Source organism: Bubalus bubalis, chromosome 14 (genome assembly GCF_019923935.1).
Source record: "Bubalus bubalis isolate 160015118507 breed Murrah chromosome 14, NDDB_SH_1, whole genome shotgun sequence".
In the NCBI taxonomy this organism is placed as follows: Eukaryota; Metazoa; Chordata; class Mammalia; order Artiodactyla; family Bovidae; genus Bubalus; species Bubalus bubalis.
The window spans coordinates 58,091,494-58,118,155 of NC_059170.1; the positions used below are offsets into that span (position 1 = coordinate 58,091,494).

Consider the following 26,662-nt stretch of genomic DNA (forward strand, 5'->3'; position numbering starts at 1 on the left):
TAGATTGGGAGACAGATTTCTGAGCCCAGTGATACTTACTGTATGGCACCAAGGAAAACAGCTGCTCAATAAATTTTTCCTTTTCCAAATGTAGACAAATATGAATGCAAAACTCCTGTTATTGATACGGTAGGGGAAAAGTGGTCTCCACTGTTGAATAGAATATTTATCCATTTCTTTTTACACATGCTTGGAAAGAAATTTCTCCCAAATTAATTTGATTCAGTGGCTGCATTAACTCAATATTTTGTTTAGTCCAACCTCAGCCATTATGATGAATGCATTACACATAAAATATGGTGGAAGGTTAGAAAACAATAAAAATACCTAATTTTGTAAAAGGGGTAAATTTTGTAAAATATATTCAGCTTCCTAAGAATCAGTCTACTGGATTTCTCCTACCAAAGAAGAAGGATACAGATTCTTGCAAAGGAAAGGGGAGGGATGGGGAAGAAATATGCTTAACTTTGATAGTTAAACCAACTTCTCTTGTGCAGTGGGCATCTTTGTACTCGATTCGCTTCTTAATAGCTCTCAGAAGTATTTTGTCTTCACATAAGTTTGGGAACCCCCTGGTTTAAACAAATTCTGGCTTTTCTCATCTGAAAATTAATTATGACTTAAGTTAATTGCATCCTGATCTATTATAGGATTGAATCCTGGCAAGGTTACCAGTTGCCTCTACAGGAGGCTTTATGTCAAGAAATTCTGATTAGGGGGTCTGGGGTGGGGCGTGAAGAATGCCTGACCCCACCTTTAAAATGAATTTATTGAGGTATAATTTACATACAACAAAACTCACCCATTGTAGGTAAATGACTCAGTGATTTTTAGTACATTTTTATGGCTAGGCAACAATTACCAGCATCGTTTTACAATATTTTGTTGTCAATCAAAAGTTTGTTGTCAATCTCTGCTCCTACCCACACTATCAGGCAATCACTAATCTAATTTCTTCCTCTATAAACTTGTGTTTTCTGAGCTTTAAATATAAATTAAATCAATATCTGATTATTGATTCATCGATTGATGGACACTTAGATTTCTTGTTTGGGGCTACTGCGAATAATGCTTCCAGGAACATTTGCATGTAAGTCTTTGTGTGGACACATCTTTTCATTTCTCTTGGATGGGTTTTTGGAGAGGAATTCTGAGTTTTATGGTAAGCGTAAGAAACTGCCAATTATTTTCCAGATGGCTGCACCATTTTCCATTCCCACCAGCAACGTTTGAAGGTTCCAGTTTCTCCACATTGTTGTTTTAGTTGCTCAGTCATGTCCAACTCTTTGTGACCCCATGGACTATAGCCCACCAGGCTCCTCTGTCCATGGAATTCTCCAGGCAAGAATACTGGAGTGGGTTGCCATGCCCTTCTCCCTAGTTTCTCCACATACTTGGCAACATTTCATATTGTTTGTCCTTTTAACTCTAGCCATTCTAGGTCTTCCCAGGCTCAGTGATAAAGAATCTGCCTGCCGATGCAGGAGACAGAGGTTTGATTCCTAGATCGAAAAGATCTCCTGGAGAAGGAAATGGCAACCCACTCCAGTATTCTTGCCTGGGAAATCCCACGGACAGAGGAGCCTGGCAAGCTACAGTTCATGGGATTGCCAAAGAGTTGGACATGACCTAGTGACTAAGACAACAAAACAAAAACGTGGATATATAAAGGTGTTTCGTTGTGGTTTAAAATTTTCCTAATGATTAGTGTGCTTTCTAGCTGTTCATACATCTTCTTTGGAGAGGTGCCTATTTAAGTTTTTTGCCAATTTTGCTGTTGGGTTGTTTGTCTTCTAAATGAGTTGTAAGAGTTCTTCGTATATTCTGGACACAGCCCTTTATCAGACATATGCTTTGCAAATATTTCCCACTAGTATGTGGCTTGTCTTTTCATTATTGATATATTTTAAGGAGAACATTGGGTGAAGTATTCTGTAAATGTCAACCAGGTCCAGCTGTTATATGGTACTGTTCCTTTATATCCTTACTGGTTTTCTGCCTTGTTGAATCTGTCATGTACTAAGAGAGGGGTATCGAAGTTTCCAACTACATCAGTGGATTCATCTACTTCTAGTTCTGTCAGTTTTTTGACACTCTGTTGCTAGGTGCAGACACATGAAGGACTATTATGTTTTCCTGGAGAGCTGACCTCTTTTTATTACAGTAATGTCACTCTTTATTCCTGACAATTTCCTTGCTCTGAAGTCTGCTTTGTCTGAAATCGATGTAGCTTTTCCAGGTTTCTGTTGATTATGTTTGCATGGTGCATCTTTCTCCATCTGTTTAATCTGGGTCTTTTATCTGGATCTTTGTGTTTAAGATGAATTTCTTGTGGACAACATACCTTAGGGTATTTTTTGGTCCACTCTGACAGTCTCTGCCTTTAATTGATGTTTTCAGACCATGTGTGCATGCTGTGCATGCTAAGTTGCTTCAGTTGTGTCTGACTCTTTGTGATCTATGAACTATAGCCAGCCAGGCTCCTCTGTCCATGGGGATTCTCCAGGCAAGAATACTGGAGTAGGTTGCCCTCCTCTAGGAGATCTTGCTGACACAGGTATCAAACCTGCCTCTCTTACATCTCCTGCATTGGCAGGCAGGTTCTTTACCTCTAGCACCACCTGGGAAGCCTATTTTTAGATCATTCACGTTTAAAGTCATGATTGATATTCTTGGTTTAATCTCTACCATATTTGTCTCTATTTATTACTCATCACTCTTGTTGTTTGTTTCCTTTTTTGTCTTTGCCAGTCTGTGAAGAGTGTCTCCCCAGCAGTGCATAGCTGTCTGTTTTTCTTGTTTTTCCTTTTAAGTTTTGCTCACTGGGGTTCACACCTGTATCTGAATAGCCTAGTCTTCGGCGTAATATTGATTAGAGATTGTTCTCAAACACCTTGAGATAGTGAGGCTTCCACTCTCTGCTGATGAATGTGTGTGGGGGCCTGGCAAACACATTCATATTGCCTCCAGATAAAGAGCCATATCTTTTTAATTAATTTTTACTGGAGTATAGTTGCTTTGCAATGTTGTATTATTTCTACTGTAGAATAAAGTGAATCGACTCTGTGTGTGTGTGTGTGTGTGTGTGTATCCCTTCTCTTTTGGATTTCCTTCCCATTTAGGTCACACAGAGCACTGAGTAGAGTTCCCTGAGTTATACAGTAGGTTCTCATTAGTTATCTATTTTATACATAGTATCAATAGTGTATATATGTCCACCCCAATCTCCCAGTTATTTCCAGCCTTTTCCAAGTCTTCCCTGGATTTTTACTTTTCACAGAGCTTTCTTGTGTCTGGGGCACCTTTCACATAGGTAACATGCTATCTTCAGTAAATAAAAGACAAATATTATTCTTTTGATAGTTACTGCAGGCTTGACTTTTCCTCTAGTCTTGTCTAACGTGGTCAGGTGGGTGAGTCATTCTCCATTTCCTCTTTCTTTGCTTTTTAAAGTGAATATAATATCACCACATACCATCATAGCCTTGTTAAAGCTAACAACCAGGCTCTGTAGTGATCAAATAAGTGCCTTCATGATCTTTGACATCATGTTTTACACCTTAATCATTTTTTTTGTGACACAGAGGAAAAAAATGTACCACTGATGATATGGTTATCAGAAATATGTTTTGAACACTCTCTCTTTGTCTGACGTTAACAAAGCTTCTTTATCTGGAGGCTTTGGTCTCCCAAGACCTTTTCCACTTTTCTCCTGCATAATCACATATGTAGAGTACATCATGCAGTTTTTTTTTTGAAAGGAACAAATATGCTCAGAGATGGCTATACTTTAATATGTCTTTTAATCCCTTCTTTCAGAATTGAACGGCTGGCTAAGGATATTATGAAAGACATAGGATGCTGTGACATTATGGTCCTGTGTGTACTCAAAGAAGGCTACAAGTTCTGTGCAGACCTGGTAGAACACCTGAAGAACGTCAGTTGAAACTCTGAAAGATGTGTCTTTATGAAGGTTGATTTCATCCGACTAAAAAGTTACAGGGTAAGTTATGATTTACTCCATTTTCATTATGTGATGTTTAGAATGAACAGTGTTATAAAAGCAAAGAGCTAATAATGTGATGAAAATGAAGGATGTATTTTATTTTAATTTGCAAGATACTATAGCCTATCATTCAAATAATGTTCTTGATGGGGCGGGGAGACCCTCCTATCTATTGTTCATATAGGGAAAGAAGCTTCAGGAATGATTCATGCTTTCTTTTATGGCTATAAAGTTGAGTGGTTATTTCCTGGTGCCTAGTCTCAATGAATAAATGTGAGGAGAAAGAGTATTAAGGAAGTCCAGTGAATACAGATGTACTTCTGCTCTGGATATTGCTCTTGGCCCCAAAGATCTGTGTGAGGATGTCCCCCCAGCGTTAGTACTTGGGTGACTGCAGTCAGGGCCCAGATATGAAGAACTAAAACCTGTAGGGACAATGAGTTATCAAGAGCAGTGAGACAGAAGACCAGGGAATCTCCAACAGAACGCTCTTCTACCAGTCTGTGCTGGGTTTTCATGGCTACTCAGTTGTGTCTGACGCTTGGCGACCCAATGGACTGTAGCCCGCCAGGTCCCTCTGTCCTTGGGATTTTCCAGGCAAGAATACTGGAGTGGGTTGCCATTCCCTTCTCCAGGGGATCTTCGCGACCCAAGAATCGAACCCGGGTCTCCTGCATTGCAGGCAGATTCTTTACCATCTGAGCCACCAGGGAAGCCCAAATCACTAGCTTTGAATTGTGTTTGCTTTGCTTTGGGACAAAATAACCACAAACTTAGTGGCTTAAACCAACATATGTTTATCATCCTACAGTTTCTTTAGGTCAGAAGTTCTCTGCTCAGAATCTTTCCAGACCGAAATAAAGGTGTTAGTTGGGGCTTTGATCACTTCTAGGATTTGGGGTCCTTCTCCAAGATCACTGGTCATTAGCAGATTTCAACCCCTGATTCCCTGCTGACTCTAGACTGGATTCACTGTCAGCTCTGAGAGGCTGCCCTGGGGTCCCTGCCTCGTGGACAACAGCATAGGCTGTTCATTGCAGGGCAGGAGAGCTGCTCCCTCCAGTGGGGCCCTGCTCCTTTCTAAAGGACTCCCCTGATTAGGTCAGGTCTACACAGGATAAACTCTCTTTGATGAACTCAAAGTCAGTTGACTAATCACCTAATCATGAGAGTAAATTCCTATCATATTTACAAGTCTTGCCCACAGGTAAGTGGAGGAGATTATACACAAAAGGTGTGTGCCTGGGGACAGGGATGGGAGGGCATCTTAAAACCACCGAAGAATTGATGCTTTTGAACTGTGGTGTTGGAGAAGACTCTTGAGAGTCCCTTGGACTGCAAGGAGGTCCAACCAGTCCATTCTAAAGGAGATCAGTCCTGGGTGTTCTTTGGAAGGAATGATGCTAAAGCTGAAACTCCAGTACTTTGGCCACCTCATGCGAAGAGTTGACTCATTGGAAAAGACTCTGATGCTGGGAGGGATTGGGGGTACCAGGAGAAGGGGACGACAGAGGACGAGATGGCTGGATGGCATCACCAACTCGATGGACGTGAGTCTGAGTGAACTCTGGGAGTTGGTGATGGACAGGGAGGCCTGGCGTGCTGCGATTCATGGGGTCGCAAAGAGTCGGACACGACTGAGCGACTGAACTGAACTGACCCTACTGTTCTCCTTCTTTGACTCAGTTGCCTCAGCTTTCAAGCGGCTAGTAAATTTTTCATTTCTTAAAATACTCTTTTCCTGATGATCTCTGAGGTCAGGATAAAATTGTCTTTTGGTTTTGTTTTGGGGTGTGTGTGTGTGGGAGGGGGCATGTGGCCATCTTAACTCTAATTTATTCGTTTCATCTCTTGAAAATCTTTCCTCTCTTTAATTGTCTCTCATCCTAGTTTAAGTAGCAGTGCTTCCTTCTTACAAGATTTTTTTCCCCGCTTGGCTCTGATCCTTATTGTAAAATCTTCTAAAATCTTAAAAAAAATTAAAGTCAGGTTTATTTGAGCCTAATTTACATGCAATAGAATTTACCTGTGTCACTTTGGCGTTCTATGAGTTTTAACAAATGCATAGTCTTGTAAATCACCACAGTCAACACACAGAACAGCCCTTATCACAAGAAATGTCCTTGTGTCCCTTGGTAGTTAATCCTTTCTCCAACCCCCAAGCTCTGGCAAGCGCTGATTCGGTTTCTTTCCCTGGAGTTCTGCTCTTTTTAGAATGTCATATAATGTAATCGAATGTCATATAATGTAATCAGATACCATGTGGCCTTAGTAAATCTGTAAAGCTTAGCATCTTTCATTTGAAATTCATCGATGTTGTTATATGTCCCAGTAATGCATTTCCTATTGTCAGGTAGGATTTCATTGTATGGATACGCCAGTTTTAAAATCATTCATCAGCTGAAGGATATTTGGTTTGTTTCCTTTCTGGGGTGATTATGAATAAAGCTAGTAAGGGGGGGTGGCAGAAGATGAGATGGTTAGATGGCATCCCTGACTCAATGGACATGAGTTTGAGCAAACTCTGGGAGACAGTGAAGTACAGGGGAGCCTGGCATCCTGAAGTCTATAGGGATCACAAAGAGCCAGACATAGCTTAGCAGCAGCACAACAAAATATTCACATGCAGGTTTTTGTATGTACTTATGTCTTTGTTTCTCTTGAGCAAATTTGTCTTGAGATTGCTAGGTTATATGGGGAGTATTTATAAGAAATTACCAAACTATTTTCCAAAGTGATTGAATAATTTTGCTCCCCTACCAGGACTATATGAGAGTTCCAGTTGCTCTACACTTTTGACAACACTTGTTATTGTCAATATTTCTTTATTTTTTCCTTTTTTTTGTTTTACTGATTTAGATAACCAATAGTATCTCATCATGGTTTTAATTTGCATTTCCCCAGTGAATAATGATGTTGAGCATCCTTTTATTTGCTTTTTTGTTGTTTATACAGTTTCTTTGATGAAATGTTTATTCAAATATCTTGCTCATTTAAAAAATTGGGTTGTTTCTATTATTGAGTTTTAAGTTTCTTACATATTTTTGTTACCAATCCTTTATTAATATGTTTTTGAATATATTTTCCTTTCAGTGGGTTGTTATTTTTGTTTTCATTAGAGTACTTTTTTTCCCAAAGGGTATAATTTAAACATTTTTGTAAATTCTACTTTATCATTTTTTCTTTTGTAGATCATAATTTTTGTGTCTGTAAGCAATCTTGCTTAAATCTTTGTGTATATGAGTAATCTTTGTCTAATTCAGGGTCATGAAGATTTAGCCTCTATTTTCTTTGAGAAGTTTCCTAGTTTTAGGTTTCTAGGTGTATCTAGGTGTATAATTCATTTTTTGCATGTGTGCTTAGTCACTTTAGTTGTGTCCGACTCTCTGCGACCCCATGGACCATGGCCAGCCAGGCTCCTCTGTTCATGGGATTCTCCAGGCAAGAATACTGGAGTGGGTTGCCATTAATTTATTAATGTGGTACAGATCAAGATTTCTTTTTTTTTGTTTTTACAAGTGAATGTCCAGTTTTTCCAAGATCATTTGATGAAAAGACTATTCTTTTCTATTGAATTGCCTCTGATCTTTTATTGAAAATCAATTCACTGTATATTCGTGGGTCTATTTCTGAGCACTCTATTGAGTTCAGCTCATCGCTATGCTTATTCTTTGGTCAGTATCACACTGTTTTGTACTGTATCTGCATAGAAGTCTGGAAGTCAGAGAGCATGTGTCCTTCAACTTTGTTCTTTTTCATAACTGTTTATGAAAGTTTATCTTTCTATGTAAGTTTAAAAATCATGTTGTTGATATCTACAGAATAACCTGTAATTGGTGTCCTGTACTGGAGTGTTGGAGTTACATGTTCCTTCTGGAATGCATGCTCAGAGAATGGTGTGTTAGGGTGATCTGAGAGTGGGGGTTTTGGTCCTATGATGTCAAAAGCTCATCCATCAGGTATTTCCACTAGACCAGGTTAAGGGTTGGGGATCTTGGCTGGTTTGACTTGGGTAAGACTAACTCTCTGCCCATGAAAGAACAGCTGTACTGTAGCAATCCATGTGTCAGAGGTGTTATCTGTAGGGGGTGCTGAAAGGAGTCTTGTGATATATTGTCTAAGCGATGTGAACCTTGGAGGGTGTGCAATTTTCAAAACAATTAAAGAGAGCTTAGTCAGGAAAGGCAGTTACAGGATGTTATTTATGAAGCAAGTTATAGTTTAAGGGATCCAACTGATGACTGCCCTTGGTTTCACTATTATATATGGTAAACTTTTCCTTGAGTTTCAAATTGTCTGTTGCAGGTACACATAGAAATTTTGTGTATTGAATACTTGACTTTTCAAAACTCTCATTAGTTTAAATAGCTCTTTTGTAGATGCTTTTGGGTTTTTCTATGAAGATAATGGTTTTCCTTCTTTCTTTCTAATTTGTGTATTTCTTTTTATTGCTTTATTGTACTGGCTAGGACTTCCTATACAATTCTGAATAGAAATAGTGAAAGAAAATATTCTTGCCTTGTTATCAGTCATGTGATATTAACTGTTACATCATCAAATTTTTGTTGTATTGTTTTCATTTTCATTCAACTCAAACTATTTTCAAATTTCCTTTGTGACTTCCTCTTTCATTCATGGATTATTTCTTACTGTTTAATTTCCAAATATTTGGGGATTTTCCAGAGATAGCTGTGTATGATTTCTAGTTTAATACTGTTGCAGAAAGAGTACTTTGTATGATTTCAGTTCTTTTAAATTTTTTAAGTCTTGTTTTACAGTCCAGAATACAGTCAATCTTGCTGAAACTAATAATCTTGCCGAAACTTCCCTGCTGGTCCAGTAATTAAGACTTCTCGATTATAATGTAGGGGGTGCAGGTTTGATCCCTTTTCAGGGAACTAAGATCCCACATGCTGTGTGGCACAGCCAAAAAAAATTTTTTTAAAGCAATGAACAGATATATTCAAATCAACATTATTTTTCCTGGGGATCAGGCTGTGGAGGCTCCTACCCAGGGTTCTGATGAAGGAGGAAGGCTAGAATAGACTTTAAATGTTTACCACCAGCATCGGTTCTTACACACAGCACGTTTTAGTGTTTGTCCCACCTTTAAATCCCAGGGACGGGGGAGCCTGGTGGGCTGCCGTCTATGGGGTCACACAGAGTCGGACACGACTTAAGTGACTTAGCAGTAGCAGCAGCACCTTTAAATCATGTAGCAACCAAGCATAACTGTGGCATCTCTCCTCTTCCCTTCTTACAAAATGTCCTTCCTCTTGTCCATCACCAAGGTGACGCAGATCATCTCCTGATCAATCACCTCACATAAAAGCCTGCCTGCTCACTTAGAGCAAGCTTTGCCCCTGATTAAATACCCTCTCAGAAATGGATAGAAAACCATACTCATAAACCAGGCTCTGAGGCAAACAGCCCAGCTTTCTCTGCTCACAGCACGTAAGCTTGTCCTCATCCGGAGATGGATTCAATGCCTTCAGATTAGTCTTGAGCTGACCACCCCTTTACACACTTGAGCTCTTTCCACAGTCCTGAGGACAGAGACCTATTAAAAGCCCAAGCTAATAACACCACCAAGGAAGAGAAACAGGACTAACTCATTTTCCTCTGAGGATGTCTGGTGCTCCCACATACCTCCAAACCGACTCATCCCAAGCAGACACCTCGAAAACAGCTTGGCAGAAACAGTGGCCACTGAGGTATTCTTTTCATTCCTTCAGAAGTTCCTGGAGGGCAGTCGGGACTCTGTAGGCTGTTGTGGGTGCTGGGCAAAAGCATCATGTAGGTTTACTCCCTCCTGTGCTTCTACTCTGTGATTCTTTTATTTGTTTGAGGAAAACGTTGGAAGTTCTGTTTACTGAGAGGCTGTGTCTCCTTGTCACAGCCGTAGGCATTCGGAGGTCACTCGAGGGGCTCTTTTTCTAGGAGGGGTCCCAGTTGTTTTACGCCCTCCACTAAAGTTTACTAAGGGACCTTCCTGGGGTATGGATGGGTCAGACGTCTCAAGGCAATTTGACTTCTCTTTGTGTTGTATTACACTTCCCATGAGACATGAAATGAATTTGCTGAATGATCCCCATCTAGACAAAGATTACTTAGAACTTACCATTAGGCTCATTCATTGGAGAACATAGCCCACAGGCTCCTGTTTTTTAAATGAAATGAGAGGCGCTGGTAGCCCGGGTTCCTTAACGTTTCGAGGTTTCCTTCCTCCTTCCCTTCTTTCGTTTTTCCTCTGTCCCTCTTTTCAGTAGTTTTCACTTAGCTCTTGCTAGATTAATTAATTTAATCTCATTTAATCCTGACTGTAACTCTGCCAAGTATCTCTCAGCTTTTTTTTTTTTTAACTGGTGAAGAAAAAGAGGCTCAGAAAGTTTAATTAACTCATAAGGTCACACAGCCAGTAAATAGTAGCGAAGGCACCAGAGGCCAGACCCATCTATTTCTCAAGCATGTGCCCTTTGCAACGTATCACATTTTCCACAAAATTTTACTGTTTCATGAGATATTAATATGTTTGCTAACATTTATTAAAGGAGTTGGTTGTATTTTTCTTCTAAACAATATATAAGACAAATATTAAGTTCATATATAGTTATTATTGTCATTATGCAATAATTTGCCTTTAAGAAATGGTGACATTACTTGAGAAAATCCAGAAGTTGCATGAGAGAGAGAACTTATTGCATGTATTACATTCCATGTGCCCGCAGGAGGCTATACTTTGTAGCTTCTCTTAAAAGATCAGCAAAACTTGTGAGAGTATTCAGTGTTTATTTTATTTAGCAAAGAATCTAATTTCAGTTATTTCTCAAAAGAATTTATTTATCTGAGGGGCCTAATTTTTCAGCTGATCTAATAACCCAAAGATAACACTGCATTATGTGAGCACTTATTTGTGTTACACCATTACATTACACATTAAAAAAATATTTTCTTTTTCTCAAAATAATACATTCAAATAGGTTAACAACCCAGACAAAAATTTAATTGTGGCAGTTTTATGGAATAAACAACTGGAAAATTCTCTTGCTACAAACATCTAATAATACTAGGTGAATATAATAATAAATTTTTAGTCATTCATTTACTGATCGTGGCACATGGGATCTTAGTTCCCAGACAGAGGGTTGAACCCGCAACCTCCTGCAGTGAAAACGTGGAGTCTTAACCACTGGATTGCTAGGGAAGTCCCTAAAAAGCCTTTTAAATGCTTACTGGAGTTCACAGAAGGTAGGGGATATCCAAGGCAGAAATGACGAGTCTGAGAATCTAAGCGTAAATGTGTACCAGGGCTCCTAGGAGAGGGGTTGGGAGTTGTTTTAGTAATCTGACTTTAACCCCCATGCAGAGACAGATGGCAAAGCCTTGGACTTGTATCAGATGGGACATTAGATGAGACCCTCATGCAAAGCCATTGCCTTCAAAAATATATGCCCTTGCTGAAAAAAAAAAAAAAAAAAAATCCATCCTCTAGTAATGGGAGACCCTAAGAAGCTAGTTTGTCATTCTTGGCCTGCCCTAGAGGGGAAAGTAAATATCCTGTGAGAACTTTTAAACATGAATCTGTACCACATGTGAGTCTGAGGTTTTCATTTACTTTACCTGTATCATCTGGGAAACTCCAACCAGAAAACTTAATACTAAAATTGGTCTCAGACCACAAAATCCTCAAGACACCTGATACAAGCAAGTGGAAAACCTCTGTGGAGGAAATACCTTAACTTTGGCCAGATTCCTACAGATATACCTCACTTAACCTGAGCTCAAAAACCCAAAGCACAAAAGATGCATAGAAGCAATCTTTCACAGGCAAGATCAGCGGCTGGCAAAGTAAATAGCAAAAAATAGGTAAGCAAGCTATGTGAAAGACAATATAAAATAATTATAGTTAATTTGACTAAAGACATAAACAAAAAGATTTAAATAAAAGATAAGACAACACAAGAAGAAAAAATAAATGAGAACTTTTGGATGGGAAAGAACAGAATGTCTAGCAGTGAGAAAGATACCGATTGAATGGATAAGAAAGTGACTCACATAATAGGATAAACAGCAGATTGAAGTTCTTATGGGTATGAATTTTTAACTGGAAGATAGATCTGAAAAAACTATCCAGGAAGTAGCATGGATAGAGATGAAATATAGGAGAGGATAGGAGACATGAAAAGTTGAGTGAGAGGATACAAAAGATGGTACCTAGGAATTCCGTAAGGAAAGACTAGAGACATTGAGGAGAGGTAATTTTTGATAAGATAATGCCTAATCATATTCCAGAGCTGATGAGAGACATGAATATCCAGGAAGCACATATCCAGTGAGACCACACGTAGACACAATCTGGTGAAACTGAAAGGCAAAACCCCAGAGTCAAAGAACAGATCATGAAAGTAACTGGAAAAAAATTAAAAATTCCCCTCTATCCTATCAACAGACTTCTCAAAAGCAACAGCAGAAATCAGAAGACATGGTGTAGTAACATCGTCATTCTGAGAGAAAATACCTGGTAACTTAGATTTTCATTTAAGCTGATCTTGAACTCAAGTGTGAGGGCCAGCTATAGACATCAGGGGTCACCTTCCAGAAGAGTTTCTTGATAATAGATGCTGGCTGAAAACACCTCCTAGTTTATTTTAGTATATTTAGGGTACATTTTAGTAAAAAGGAAATTGAAGCCAGGTAAATAAACATAATGCAAATGAATTGACAGGCATGTAGGTAAATCAGCAAAGATAGGTTCAAATAATAATTGGTGAAATAATAGTACTGACTATGACCCATTTTATGGGAAAACAATCAAGATGGAATTAAATACCAGCTCATATTCAGTTTTAAAAGACCAGAGTAAAAGCATTCTAAGGTTTTCTATGGTTTAGGAGAAGTATAGAGAGGTTTATGATTTACAGAATTTCAGTTAGGTATGCCTGTTAAAGTTTAGGTGTAACCACTGAAAGAATAAGAATACAGTGTATATTATGTATACCTTCCCAGCAAATAGAAAGGATGAAATGGAACGAAGAAGACTCCAAACTTAATTGATTCAGTAGGAGAGGGAAAATGAATAACAGTTGGTAACATTGTTATACCCATTTTGCAGATGAGGAAAGTGAGACCTGGGCTGTGAGGTAACATGCCAAAGGTCAAACAGCTTGTAATAGAACTAATATTCAAACCCAAGTTCAACTCCAGAGCCCAAGATTGTGACCACTGAAACATACTGTGAATCTAGAGATGTGTTGATGTATTGAGAATTATTAGGCTAAAAGGAGGGAAATTTCACCAAATGAATCAGCTTAATTTTTTCCCAAGGTTTATTTTGATATTTACATACCTAGGTTAAGCCAACTCCTGTAACTGCTGGAAGAACGGCAAAATCTATAAATAGACAACTGCTTATTTTTCTGACATGTGTTATGTTTGATATTAATAAACTATGAAATGCCCTCCAGGAAAATGAATAATAAATATTCATAGGGGTTTTTTAATAAATGATGGGAAATTATGATTTTTTTTTCATCTTTGCCCCCTATGCCATGGAGATTTTCCAAAAGCTTAGAACATTCATTCCACCTGCTTCCTCTCTGGATTCAGTTAGAGCTGCTGCTCTTGGGAAGGCAAACCTAGAAGAATCTCCCAGAAACCTTGAACTCCAAGCTCCTTGCCAACTCTGGAGGCTGTAGAGGCTTGAATCAAAGAGAAACGGGCATCATTCAGCTGGCAGTTGAACTCCCCACCTTAGTGTGTTCTGAAGAAGCTCTTTTGGGGTGAGGGTGGGAAGCCTTTCAAAACATCTATTCTAAGGGGCTTGGGGGTAAAGAAATGGGAGGATATGAGAGAAGTCAGATGGAATATTGGTAGGTGCTAATAAGGGCCTCTTGAGAAATTTGTATGTAGGTCAGGAAGCAACAGTTAGAACTGGACATGGAACAACAGACTGGTTCCAAATAGGAAAAGGAGTTCGTCAAGGCTGTATATTGTCACCCTCTTTATTTAACTTATATGCAGAGTACCTCATGAGAAACGCTGGACTGGAAGAAACGCAAACTGGAATCAAGATTGCCGGGAGAAATATCAATAACCTCAGATATGCAGATGACACCACCCTTATGGCAGAAAGTGAAGAGGAACTCAAAAGCCTCTTGAAAGTGAAAGTGGAGAGTGAAAAGTTGGCTTAAAGCTCAACATTCAGAAAACGAAGATCATGGCATCCAGTCCCACCACTTTATGGGAAATAGATGGGGAAACAGTGGAAACAGTGTCAGACTTTATTTTTGGGGGCTCCAAAATCACTACAGATGGTGACTGCAGCCGTGAAATTAAAAGACGCTTACTCCTTGAAAGGAAAGTTATGACCAACCTAGATAGCATATTCAAAAGCAGAGACATTACTTTGCCAGCAAAGGTCCGTCTAGTCAAGGCTATGGTTTTTCCTGTGGTCATGTATGGATGTGAGAGTTGGACTGTGAAGAAGGCTGATCACTGAAGAATTGATGCTTTTGAACTGTGGTGTTGGAGAAGACTCTTGAGAGTCCCTTGGGCTGCAAGGAGATCCAACCAGTTCCATTCTAAAGGAGATCAGCCCTGGATGTTCTTTGGAAGGAATGATGCTAAAGCTGAAACTCCAGTACTTTGGCCACCTCATGCGAAGAGTTGACTCATTGGAAAAGACTCTGATGCTGGGAGGGATTGGGGGCAGGAGGAGAAGGGGACGACAGAGGATGAGATGGCTGGATGGCATCACCGACTCAATGGACGTGAGTCTGAGTGAACTCCGGGAGTTGGTGATGGACAGGGAGGCCTGGTGTGCTGCGATTCATGGGGTCGCAAAGAGTTGGACACGACTGAGCGGCTGATCTGATCTAATCTGAATAAGGGCCAGCTCTTTTGTATGTGGACGCATTATTTGCAAGCCTTTTCCTTTTATTCCCTCTGAAATGCTGCCTTGATTTAAAGATTCTTCAATCTGTGTACAATCCAATGTGAGGATAAAGTGTGATTCAGGGAACTATACTCTGATTTCTTCATGTTCCACCATTTCGATAACTAACCTGTGAGCAAAGTAAAATCTTCATCGAACTTCAAATCTTTACAAACCGAGAATTTAATTTGAGGCATTGTAGTTGCCCTGGATCCCTTCCCTGTGCTACTTGTACATGCCCTGCTTGTATTCATCCATAATTCCTGTGTGTTGGCAGCACTGAGAGGAAGCTTTCTGGACATAAAATAGAATGCAGAGTGGGCTGCAATGGGACTGAGACGTTTGCCATGCAGGGTATGTGGGCCCCTGGGGATGCTGGCACCTTTATGAAAGAGGCTCATTAGAGCAAAGAGTTGGCCACAGACCTATTCCCATAAGAGGAGTTTCTTCTCTCTCATTCCCAGAGTTCAGAACAAAGGCTTTAAGTCATCCTTTGTCATCCAGGCTAGTGAGGAATGGGTAAGAGATAGATAAACCAGACCCAGCATCCCAAGAGTTCATGTTTTCACTTCACCTTGCAAAGCCTTTCACTGTAAGTTTTCCACATAGTAAGGGGGCCTGAATGCCTCCTTTCTTTTTTTTTTCAGTGTATTTTAATAAAAACAAAGATAAGAACTGTTCACTCATTTCTTCCACCTCTTACTGCCCACCCACCAGTCCGCACCTCTAGTAACCACCAACCTGTTCTCTGTATCACCGAGGTTTTTTTAGTTTCCACGCATAAGTGATCATGTAATATTTATATTTTTCTGATTTATTTCACTTAGCATAATGCCTTCGAATTCCATATACATTGTTGCGAATGGCAAGGTTTCATTCTTTTTTATGGCTGAATAATATTTCAGTGTATGTGTGTGTGTGTGTGCGTGTGTACCACATCCTCTTCTTTATCCATTTTTATCAGTGGGGACATAGGTTGTTTCTGTACTGATTATTGTGAATAATACTGCAGTAAATATGCAGAAATCTTTTCAAATTAGTGGTTTTGGTTTTTTCAGATAAATGCCCAGAAGTAGAATTTCTGAATCATAGGATAGTTCTATTTTTAATTATTTGAGGAATTTCCATTCTTTTTTCCATAGTGACTGCATCAATTTACTTTCCTACTATCAGTGCACAAGGGTTTTCTTTTCTCCATATCCTCACCAACACTTGCTATTTGGAATAGAAAATCTTAACAGACCAGTTACTATTAAGGTGATTGAATCAGTAATCAAAATCCTCCTAACAAACAAAAGTCCTAAGACGTGACAGCTTCACTGATGAATCCTCCCTTTCTTTTTGAGGCAGGAAGTCCACCATTAGTAGAGTCCCATCTTGGGCTCAGGGTGATAAAAAGGACCCCAGTTTGATTCTTTAGAGGTAGACAGGTGCAGAAAAGAGGTCCTCATTTCTTGGAGATGCTGGTTGGATCCAAGACAGGCGTGTGTGTGTGTGTGTGTGTGTGTGTGTGTGTTTGTATCTATAGTGTATATATATTCATATATATATACACACACACATACTATATACATTTTATATATATATATATATACATTTTACATATATATATTATATTTTTGTGCTTTTTCAAGTAAGAAAGGGAGGAAAAACAAAAGGACTAGAAAAATAGAAGAAAATAAAGGAATAAAAGAGGGAAGTTAAAACAAAAAAAAAACTCCAGAACTTAACCATATTTTGTTAAATTCAAGATATCATTGATTGTAAAGAACACTGTTACTTTACCTACCAATAAGGGCTTCCCTGGAGGCTCAGTGGTGAAGAGCCTGCCTGCCAGTGCAGAAGAGAGAAGAGACATGGGTTTGATCCCTGGGTTGGGAAGATCACCTGGAGGAGAGCAACCCACTCCAGTACTCTTGCCTGGAGAATCCCATGGACAGAGGAGCCTGGCGGGCTACAGTCCATAGGGTCACAAAGAGTTGGACACAACAGAAGCAACTGAGAGCACGCATGCTGGTTTTGGGCAGTTCTGAGTGTTTGAGTAGCTAATATGTGACAGAAAACACTGTCTTTATCCTTTGGTTATTCTTAAATCTCAGGTCTTGTGATATTATTCCAAAATTATTTTGCAAATGGTGGGATATTCCTTTGAGGCTACAGATTTTTTCCACCTTAGTATCTAAAATATTTTTAATATCCTCAAAACATTTTTGTAGACTTCAAAGGGAGAGTTATTTACCAAAGAATAAATCAGGGGGAAGCCTGGGTGGTTTGATTCAATCCACATAAATCCTTAAACGAAATCAAAAGCGCTTATGAAAACCAGAACATAATTTCTCTGTGACCTCTGGATAGAGATGCTGAAACATCTGTCATGTTTATATGTTTACCGAAACAAGGAGTGTTGACATTACTTGTTTTGTCTTTGACCTTTGGCTCTTAAGATATATTTACTGTTGGCTTTCAGGATGCATGAATGCCAACAAACTTGGCATGAAGCAAATATCTAGTTTGATTTTAAAAGAGATTATTTACCATTGCTCTGGGGAGGTTTACTTTGAGATTCCAGTTCATCAAGTAAAATACATTAAAGAAAAATGTGAAACCAAACCATTATGTAATGTAATAAGGTTGCATTGTGTTCAGTCACTCAATTGTGTCCGATTCTTTGCCACCCCATGGACTATAGCGCACCAAACTTCTCTGTCCATGGGATTTTCCAGGCAAGAATACTGAAGTGGGTTACCATTTCCTTCTTCAAGGGATCTTCTGGACCCAGGGATTGAACCTTTGTCTCCTGCATCTCCTGCATTGGCAGGCAAGTTCTTTACCACTAGTGCCATCTGGGAAGCCCATAATAAGTTAGCGAAGGAATGGCAACTCGCTCCAGTATTCTTGCATGGAGAATTCCATGGACAGAGGAGCCTGGTGGGCTATAGTCCATGGGGTTGCAAAGAGTCGGACACAACTGAGCGACTAACACACACACAGGGATTATAGCATACATTTTTAGCTATCATTCCTAGTCTTTATCTTGTGTCTGTGCATTTTATTAAAGTATACATTCTTTGTATTCAGGTTTACTTTCCCGTAGAACACTGAGAGGGCAAATAAGGGAATAATGCAGAAGCAATGGTTAGATTGTAGAGGCAACCAAGTTTTCAGAGAACACTGTGGGGTCAGAGCTGTGCTTAATTCAGTGTCTGCCTCAGGCTGCGTTTGGATCCGGGATAAGGAAGCACACAGAGGGGGGTATCTATTTTACCCATGCAGAGCAGGGCGTACTGGGGAAGGACTCTGCTCCAGCACAAGGTGAAGTCCAGTACAGCAGGCATAAGAGGTAGTTGAAAGATGGACTGAAGGCCCACGGCCTGTAGAGCTCCAAGCACTAGGCTGGTAGTTTCTGCTGGCTCGTGTTGTACTATTGGTTCTATTATTAATAAAGCCTGATATACCCTGAATACTCATTTATGGCCAACTCTCCTTCTAAGTGCTTTATATGTGCGAACTCTCTAAACTCTCACAAGATGCCTGTGAATTGGACACTACTAATACTCCCTTTTCACATATGAGGACACAGAGGCCAGAGAGGTTAGTTAGACCCCCAAGGACACGTGGCCAGGAAATAAAGATCTGTCTAGTAGGAGAGATACTAGAGCTTTTTTTTCCCAAGGAAAATTGCTTTACAATGTTGTGTTGGTTTCTGCTGTGCAACAACGTGAATGAGCTGTAAGTATAACCTATATCTCCTCCCTCTTAAGCCTTCCTCCTACCCACTCCCTGCCCCACATCATCACTGAACATCGAACTGAGCTCCCTGTGTCATCCAGCAGCTGTCTGTTTTACACATGGCAGTGTGTATGTGTCAGTGCTATTCTCAACTCATCCCGCCTTCTCCCACCCCCACTGTGTCCACAAGTCCACCAAACTAGAATTTTTAACCATAGTACCACAGCTGCCTCTTGGAGCTGTGGAGGGGACAAAGGACCCCAGTGCTTAAGAGGTAGACGGGCAGAAGAAGGGAGCACCCCAGTTCTTCACGAATGCTGGGCAGGTTTCTAGGAGGAGACTTGGGCAAGGAAACAGAACAAGACACAGATGCAGAGTACAGTGGGTTCTGATCTTGAGAACGAGGCGGATTGCCAAAGCCAGCAGGAAAAGTGTACTACTGAGTCATGGGGTATTATGTTCTGATTGCCTGCCCAACAGTTCCAAAGAGTTCCAGTCCCATCTGACATTGGAGTTGTTCCTAGAGATGCGATGAAGTGGGAGTGGGGATCAAGTGACTGAGCTATTAGAGGCACCTGCCGATGACGCAGGGCCTGGCCTCCACAACGTGTGTGTCCTAGGAGTATTGATGGCAGCACATGCCCCAGGCTTCCAGTTGTATTTCATGTTCCCATGTCACCCCATGTAGTCTTCACATGCATGCTGGACCCATGAAATTCAAGTGTACTGCATTTCAGCACACTTATGTGTTAATGCTGCTGCTGCTACTGCTGCTAAATCGCTTCAGTCGTGTCCGACTCTGTGCGATCCCATAGACGGCAGCCCACCGGGCTCCCCCATCCCTGGGATTCTCCAGGCAAGAACACTGGAGTGGGTTGCCATTTCCTTCTCCAATGCATGAAAGGAAAAGTGAAAGTGAAGTCACTCAGTCATGTCTGACTCTTAGCAACCCCATGGACCACAGCCTACCAGGCTCCTTTGTCCATGGGATTTTCCAGGCAAGAGTACTGGAGTGGGTTGCCATGTGTTAATAGTATGTGTAAATATGCTGAAAATCATTTAAATCCATTTGTACCTGACCTTTTCCCAAAAGTATGCAATGTGGTATTTTATTAATTATGTTCAGACAATTTCTAATTTTTGGCACAAAAATAATTGCTGGCAGCAAAAATCCTTGTCCTTATTTTCAAGTGATGTTATTTAATCAATATTTTGTAACTGATGTAGAATATAAAACCTAGCATCAGGACCATAAAGCCTTTAAGAAATTATATATTCCATAGATATTTTATAAACCACATGGGCTTTATGTGCTAGGGAAGTTACCAAGGAATAATTTGGATTTAGATGGGAAAAATAGTTGGATATAATAAAATGACTTGGGGGAAATTAGTCTCTTTAAAAATCCTTTATGATGATCATTGTGGTATAACATGGTTTGAGTTTAATGTTTTGGTTTCAATTTTGGATTATAATATGGGTTACTTTTATGGCATGAGTTTGCTGTTACTAAGCACAATACTCCAATTAGGTAATTTCAATGTATATTAATATAATTTTGACATATTAAAATGCTTGAGATCCATAGCTTTAAAGGACAAGAATGATTTCACTCTGTTTTTGTTAATTAGGCATTCTTCTAGAGGCTAGTTTTGAAAATACTTCTTTTTTTGTTTGCCTAGCACTATTTTCTCCTGGAGAATAGACATGGAATTCGAACAGACATTGACAAATGAGAGTCTTCCATGAAAACAGGATGACTCTCCGGGGGGAAAGGGCACAGCAATACGTCAAGGGCCCCGAAACTCACGCCAGAGACAGAAATGACTGGTCAGAAGCGCCTCCGGAAGAGACTCAGCAGTCACTGTAGAGCAGTAGTCGCGATGAATCAGCAGTGCTTTGGCTACAGACACTGATCTAATACAGCAGTGGGAAGCACAGGCAGGCATGTGACGCGCGGAAGCCAGGAATTCCTCTTTCCTCTCTCATGGGCCCCTGCAGAAGTGCGGGCATGGGCTCAGTGCCCTGCTAACCTCTGCGTGTTGTTTTGGTTGTAAAGTCTCTACTAATTAGGAAAGGCAGCTGGAAGAAATGGCTTCCAGAATCTGCCCCAGTTAGAATTCTGGTAAGGGCACACGTCTGAAGTTCATCATGGCCTGTGTTTTCAGAAATCTGAGAAGTGAAAATGTACCATTTTAGCTTCCTTCCTCCTATGAAGATAATTTAAGAACTTTTCACATTGAAGCATAGGTGCTCTGGGCTTCCCTGGTGGCTCAGCAGGTAAAGAATCCGCCTGCCAATGCCTGCCAGTGCAGGAGACACGGGTTCGATCCCTGGGATGGGAAGATGCCCTGGAGAAGGAAATGGCAATCCACTCCAATATTCTTGCCTGGAGAATCCCATGAACAGAGAAGCCTAGCGGGCTACAGTCCCTGGGGTTGCAAAGAGTAAGACACGACTTAGTGACTAAACAACAGCATAGTTGCTGTGCAGTGTTATATGTTGCATGTGTACAACACAGTGATTTCACAATTTTTAAAGATTACACTCCATTTATAGCTATTGTACAATGTTGGCTGTCTTCCTCTTATCATACAATATATCCTTGTAGCTTATTTTATACCTAGTAGTTTGTGCCTCTTAATCCCCTACTCCTATGATGCCCCTCCCATGAAGATAAGTTCTTAAAGATGAAAATAGGATTTTTCTTTTATTCTACTACTTTCTGAGCCCGAGTCACTCAGGAAGGTGTTAATTATGCCTCTGTTGTTCAGTTCTTTAGATCACTTCTAACTGTTGTTGAATTGTAGGCATGGAAATACTTAACGATGGCAAGACAGGAAGGTGTGGCAATTGGGCCCTAAGAGGGAAGGACTACAGATTAGGTGGAGACTGCCTTGTCAGGAAGTAGGTGATAATGCCAAAGGGGGGTCATTTGAACACAAAATTTCCATAGGCTAGTCATTCAACAAATAATTATACTATGGGTCAAACCTGTTATAGGTACTAGGGAGACAGGACTGAACAAAACAAATTCCTTGCCATTCTCCAGCTTACCTTCTAGGTTCAACAGACAGAAAACTTCAAAACACAGATATGAAATATTTCAAGTAGTGAGAGATACTGCAGGGACAAATAAAGCTGGGTCAGAGAGAGAGGGTGAGTTGAGGAGGGCCAAGGGAGAAGTAGTTAGAGAAGATGGGTTCTGATGGGTGTGTGAAGCAAAGACTAGAAGGAAACCAGAGAGCACACTATATGGATAAGGGAAGTAAGCTCTAGGCTTCGTTCGGTTTTGAGCAGAGTGACACGATCTTACTTCTGTTTTAAAGGATAAGTCTGTTATGTTGAGAACAGAATGAATGGGGTAAAGATTGAAGCAGGGAGACATTTGGAAGACCATTGTGGTAATCTGAGAGATAACAATAGGCTGAACCAGGCTGAACCATGTTTCCTGAGCAGGAAACCCGGTGAGAAGTGTTTGGATTCTGTATGTGTCTTTTTGTTTTGTTTTGTTTTGTTTTGTTTTGTTTTTAATTTATTTTTTATTTATTTATTTTTTTAATTTTATTTTATTTTTAAACTTTACATATGTGTCTTAAAGTAAAGCCAAAGCACCGGATTTACTGTCGATGGATTTGACATTGTGTTTCAAGAGTGACTCCCAAGTTTTGGGCCTGTGCAACAGTAAGAACTGAACTGCCATTTGCCTCAAATGAGGAAGAGTATGAAAAGAGGAGGTTTGGAAAGAAAACCAGAAGTTTGATTTTGAGCTGTTTTTCCTCTTGTATATCTAAAATAAGCAGCAGCTGGATGTGCCAGTCTAGAATTCAGAGAGAAGCTTGAGGATGAAGAGGTCAATGTATGGAAGGGATTTGAAGCCATAATAAAGGATGAGGTCACCCAGGGAGTAGGTAGAGAAGAGATCCAAAGACTGAGCCCCAGGGCATCCTATTATTTAGAAACTAGGAGAACAAGAAGAAACTAGCACAGGAGTCAGAGGAGAAGCCGCCAAAGAATCATGTCCTGGAAGCCAAGTGAAGGTGGGGCTGATCAAAAATTCAGTTGATGGATCAAGTAAGAAGATTGAAAATTGACCTCTAGCTTTAGCAAGGTGAAACTTGTCGGTGGCCTTGACAAGAGCCAGGTGTCTTTAGGAACAAAGAGAGGACAGGTTCAGCAAATGATGCTGTCAGCAATAGCACCTAACCTAGACAGCCAGTCATTGGAAGTAGGCTGCAACATGGAAAGTGACTCCTCGTCTAGGAGGCGGGTACAGTTCTAAGCCTGTAAAGAAACAGAAGTCAAATTTGGACAGTCGTTAAGAAGAAAATAAGAGGCTCTGGTAAAACACCATTTGAGTAGTAAATTCCCTCTGAAGCTCTTATTCATTTGGAAGCTAGAAGACCGATTCCCCTGTCCAAATGTCAGAGGTCTCTGAAAAGGCAAGCATAATAAAAAAGAATATGAAGAGAAGAAAATGGAAGCAATAAGCATAAACTTTAGAATAAAGATGCATCTGATACAAATTCCAATATTCCATACTAATTTTTGGTACCAAGCTACTAAATCTTTCTGAATCTGAGTGTTCTCATCTATTAAAAAAAGGCTGTTCACGTCTATCTTATGGGATGATTTTATGAGGAGTAACTTAGATTGGCCCATAGAACACCCCTAGAGTACAGATTTATGCAAATTGATGATCAATAAATAGCAACCATGATTTATTATTATCATTATTGTTATTATTATTATTATATCCTAGTTAGGTCTGAGGTAGAGGCCCTTTGCTTTAATGTGGAAAAAAATGAAGCATTTCTTGACATGAACCTAGTTGGCTATGCCTGCAGTTTCAGTGAAATTCTCTGAAAGGCATTTCTCATAGCCTAGACCTTGTATATGGAGAAGGAAATGGCACTCCACTCCAGTACTCTTGCCTGGAAAATCCCATGGACGGAGGAGCCTGGAAGGCTGCAGTCCATGGGGTCGCTGAGGGTCGGACATGACTGAGCGACTTCACTTTCCCTTTTCACTTTCATGCATTGGAGAAGGAAATGGCAACCCACTCCAGTGTTCTTGCCAGGAGAATCCCAGCCTGGTGGGCTGCTGTCTATGGGGTCACACAGAGTTGGACACGACTCATGCAACTTAGCAGCAGCAGCAGACCTTGTACGAAGCAGAGCAGGGCTCAAGGCCATATTTTCACGATATCTTCCAAAACAAATTTCACTGACTTCTCTTAAACTCTACTCTTTAAACCAGATCATAGCCTGTGTTGAGGTTAAGATAATACCACACCCCTGGGATGCTGAGGGCAGAAACCTTGAGCAGGAGAGAACACCTTTCTGCCTAAGGATGTTGCCAGGCCAAGAAGTACATTTCTGTGAGGCACTCAGTGGCCATAAACTCAGCTTCATTCTCTTGTTTCCACTCTCCCTTATGTATTTTTACAATATGTACTCATGGGTGTTGGTTCTCTTCTCGCTGGTTCACAAAACAGAAAGCAGATCGCAAAACCGAGGAAATAATTTTGTGAAAGCATGTTATGACTTTCTTTTTATTTTCACAGTAACTCAGACCAAACTGGCATCTTTATAGTAGAAAGTGTCACATTCCTCACACTTGAGTAAAATATTTAGAAATTTAGCAAATGGGTTCTGTGTCCTAAAACAATGTTTACTTGCAGCTATTACTGACTTCGTTTTCTTATTTAAATATGTAATTTTGAGTCCAGGCTTTTTGATTTGTTTTTTCTAACTGACTTTGACTCTGAAACTTTATGGCATTGAAACAGTTGAGCCAAGAGGTTCACAGGACAGTGTTGGTTTTGGATTTTGTTTTTGTATTACAGTTCGTGGTCATTTAATTTATCAACAGAAAAATTCAAACAGATATTCCCAGAAGTCAAGTAATTTCCCCAGAGGGCAAATAAAATGTCATTAGTTCCTTAAGTTTAAAATCTTCTAACTCCCTTTAATAATAACCATGGAAATCCTATTTCTTCACATGTGACTCAGAGAAAGATTTTTTTGTGCATCTTGAATGCACAGCTGCTTTGTATGCTAACCCCAATGTTTTTATTGTATGCACTCAGTTGTGTCTGACTCTCTTGCTACCCCATGGACTGTAGCCCGCCAGGCCCCCCGTCTATGGGATTTTTCAGGCAAGAATACTGGAGTGGGTTGCCATTTCCTTCTCCAGGGGATCTTCCTGACCCAGGGATCAAACCCACGTCTCTTGCATTGCAGGTGGATTCTTTACCCACTGAACCATTGGGGAAGCCCTAAATAAATTCTAAAACTTGCTTTAAAGACATTGCCTGAGTGAGCTTTATCCTTATTAGCATCTGACTGTAATCTGAATGAAAATACATTCTAATGGGGCATTAGAAATCATTTAGGCTAACTCGAAAGGGTCATTTCTGACAGAAATGACACAAGTTTATTATAATTAAAACTTTCATTAAGCATCTCATAAACTTACCATACTCATGAAGTTACTTAATGGGTCAAGCTTAAAGGAACAGCAAGATTGATGCTGAAGCTGAAGCTCCAGTACTTTGGCCACCTAATGTGAAGAGCTAACTCATTGGAAAAGACCCTGATGCTGGGAAAGATTGAAGGCAGAAGGAGAAGGGGACAACAGAGGACAAGATGGTTGGATGACATCACCGACTCAATGGACCTGAGTTTGAGCAAACTCAGGCAGATGGTGAAGGACAGGGAAGCCTGGCATGCTTCTGTCCATGGAGTCTTAAAAGAGTTGGATACAACTGAGAAGGAAATGGCAACCCACTCCAGTATTCTTGCCTGGAGAATCCCAGGGATGACAGAGCCTGGTGGGCTGCCCCCTATGGGGTCGCACAGAGTCGGACACGACTGAAGTGACTTAGCAGCAGCAGCAGCAGCAGAATTACTGAACAACAACAAAGATTGCTTGATGTCATTGCCTGATAACATAACACTTCCCTCTCGTTGCTAACCTAACTTTGAACTAACAAGAGGAAGCCAGTTACAAGGTTTTTTTTCTACATGAGGGCTTCCCCCATGGCTCAGGTAAAGAATTTGCCTCCAGTGCAGGAGGCACAGGAGATGTGGGTTTGATCCCTGAGTCAAGAAGATCCCCTGGAGGAAGGCCTGGCAACCCACCTCAGTATTCTTGCCTGGTGCATCCCATGAACAGGGGAGCCTGGAGGGTTACAGTCCAAAGGGTTGCAAAGAGTTGGACGTGACTGAGCATGAACATGAGCTCAGCATAGAGTTCCTCTACTGGGTGACTCTGCCTTCAAAGCTGGACAGGCCTAGAAAAGGTAGTGTTTACTATAAAGTGGCTGAAATTTCAACAGTAAATGGTACTAGAACCATCCAAGAGGCCATGCTTGAAATCTTTTGTATTTGGTTTAGTGAAAAGATTTTATTATATTGAATTGCCAAGTCTACTTTTAAAAAATGTAAATGGGAAATATTTTCTGAAATGAAAATGTAAACATTTTGTCTGTTTTTATAAGTGTAGTTTTGACTTAGTAAAGGGAAGACTTTGAAAGGTTTCAAGTGGGAAAATGACAGGATCTGACTTTTGGTCTGAAGGGATCACTCAGGATGCTATGTTTGGAATAGAATGAAGGGGCAAAAGGGACCAGTTAAGAGGCTACTGCAGTAATACCAGTGAGAGATGGTGGAGCAGAGTGGGAGCAGTGGAGGTGATAAGAAGTGTCAGATTCTGGATACATGTTAAGACAGAGGCAAGAGCGTCGGATTATGAAAGGAAAGAGAATGAGAGGTGTCGAGGCTGACTCTAAGGTTTGGTGCTTAGGCACAAATTGGAGGAAAATATTTGCAAAATGTATCTGATAAAGGTCTTGCGTGCAAACGTATAAAGAATTCTTACAACTCATTAATGCGTGTGTGGTTGCTAGTGTCTGACTCTGTGCGACCCCATAAACTGCAGCCCGCCAGGCTCCTCTGTCCATGGGATTCTCCAGGCAAGAATACTGAAGT

The 26,662-nt window shown here is 40.4% G+C and overlaps 1 protein-coding gene across 1 annotated transcript in view; it reads left to right on the forward strand.

Annotated features, from left to right (window-relative positions):
* PRTFDC1 (phosphoribosyl transferase domain containing 1) overlaps positions 1 to 26,662 on the forward strand; it is a 102,279-nt gene that overhangs the window by 14,860 nt on the left and 60,757 nt on the right. The window contains 1 exon segment of the mRNA XM_006075962.3: positions 3,820 to 4,003. Within this exon segment, the coding sequence (XP_006076024.3) occupies positions 3,820 to 4,003 (184 nt within the window).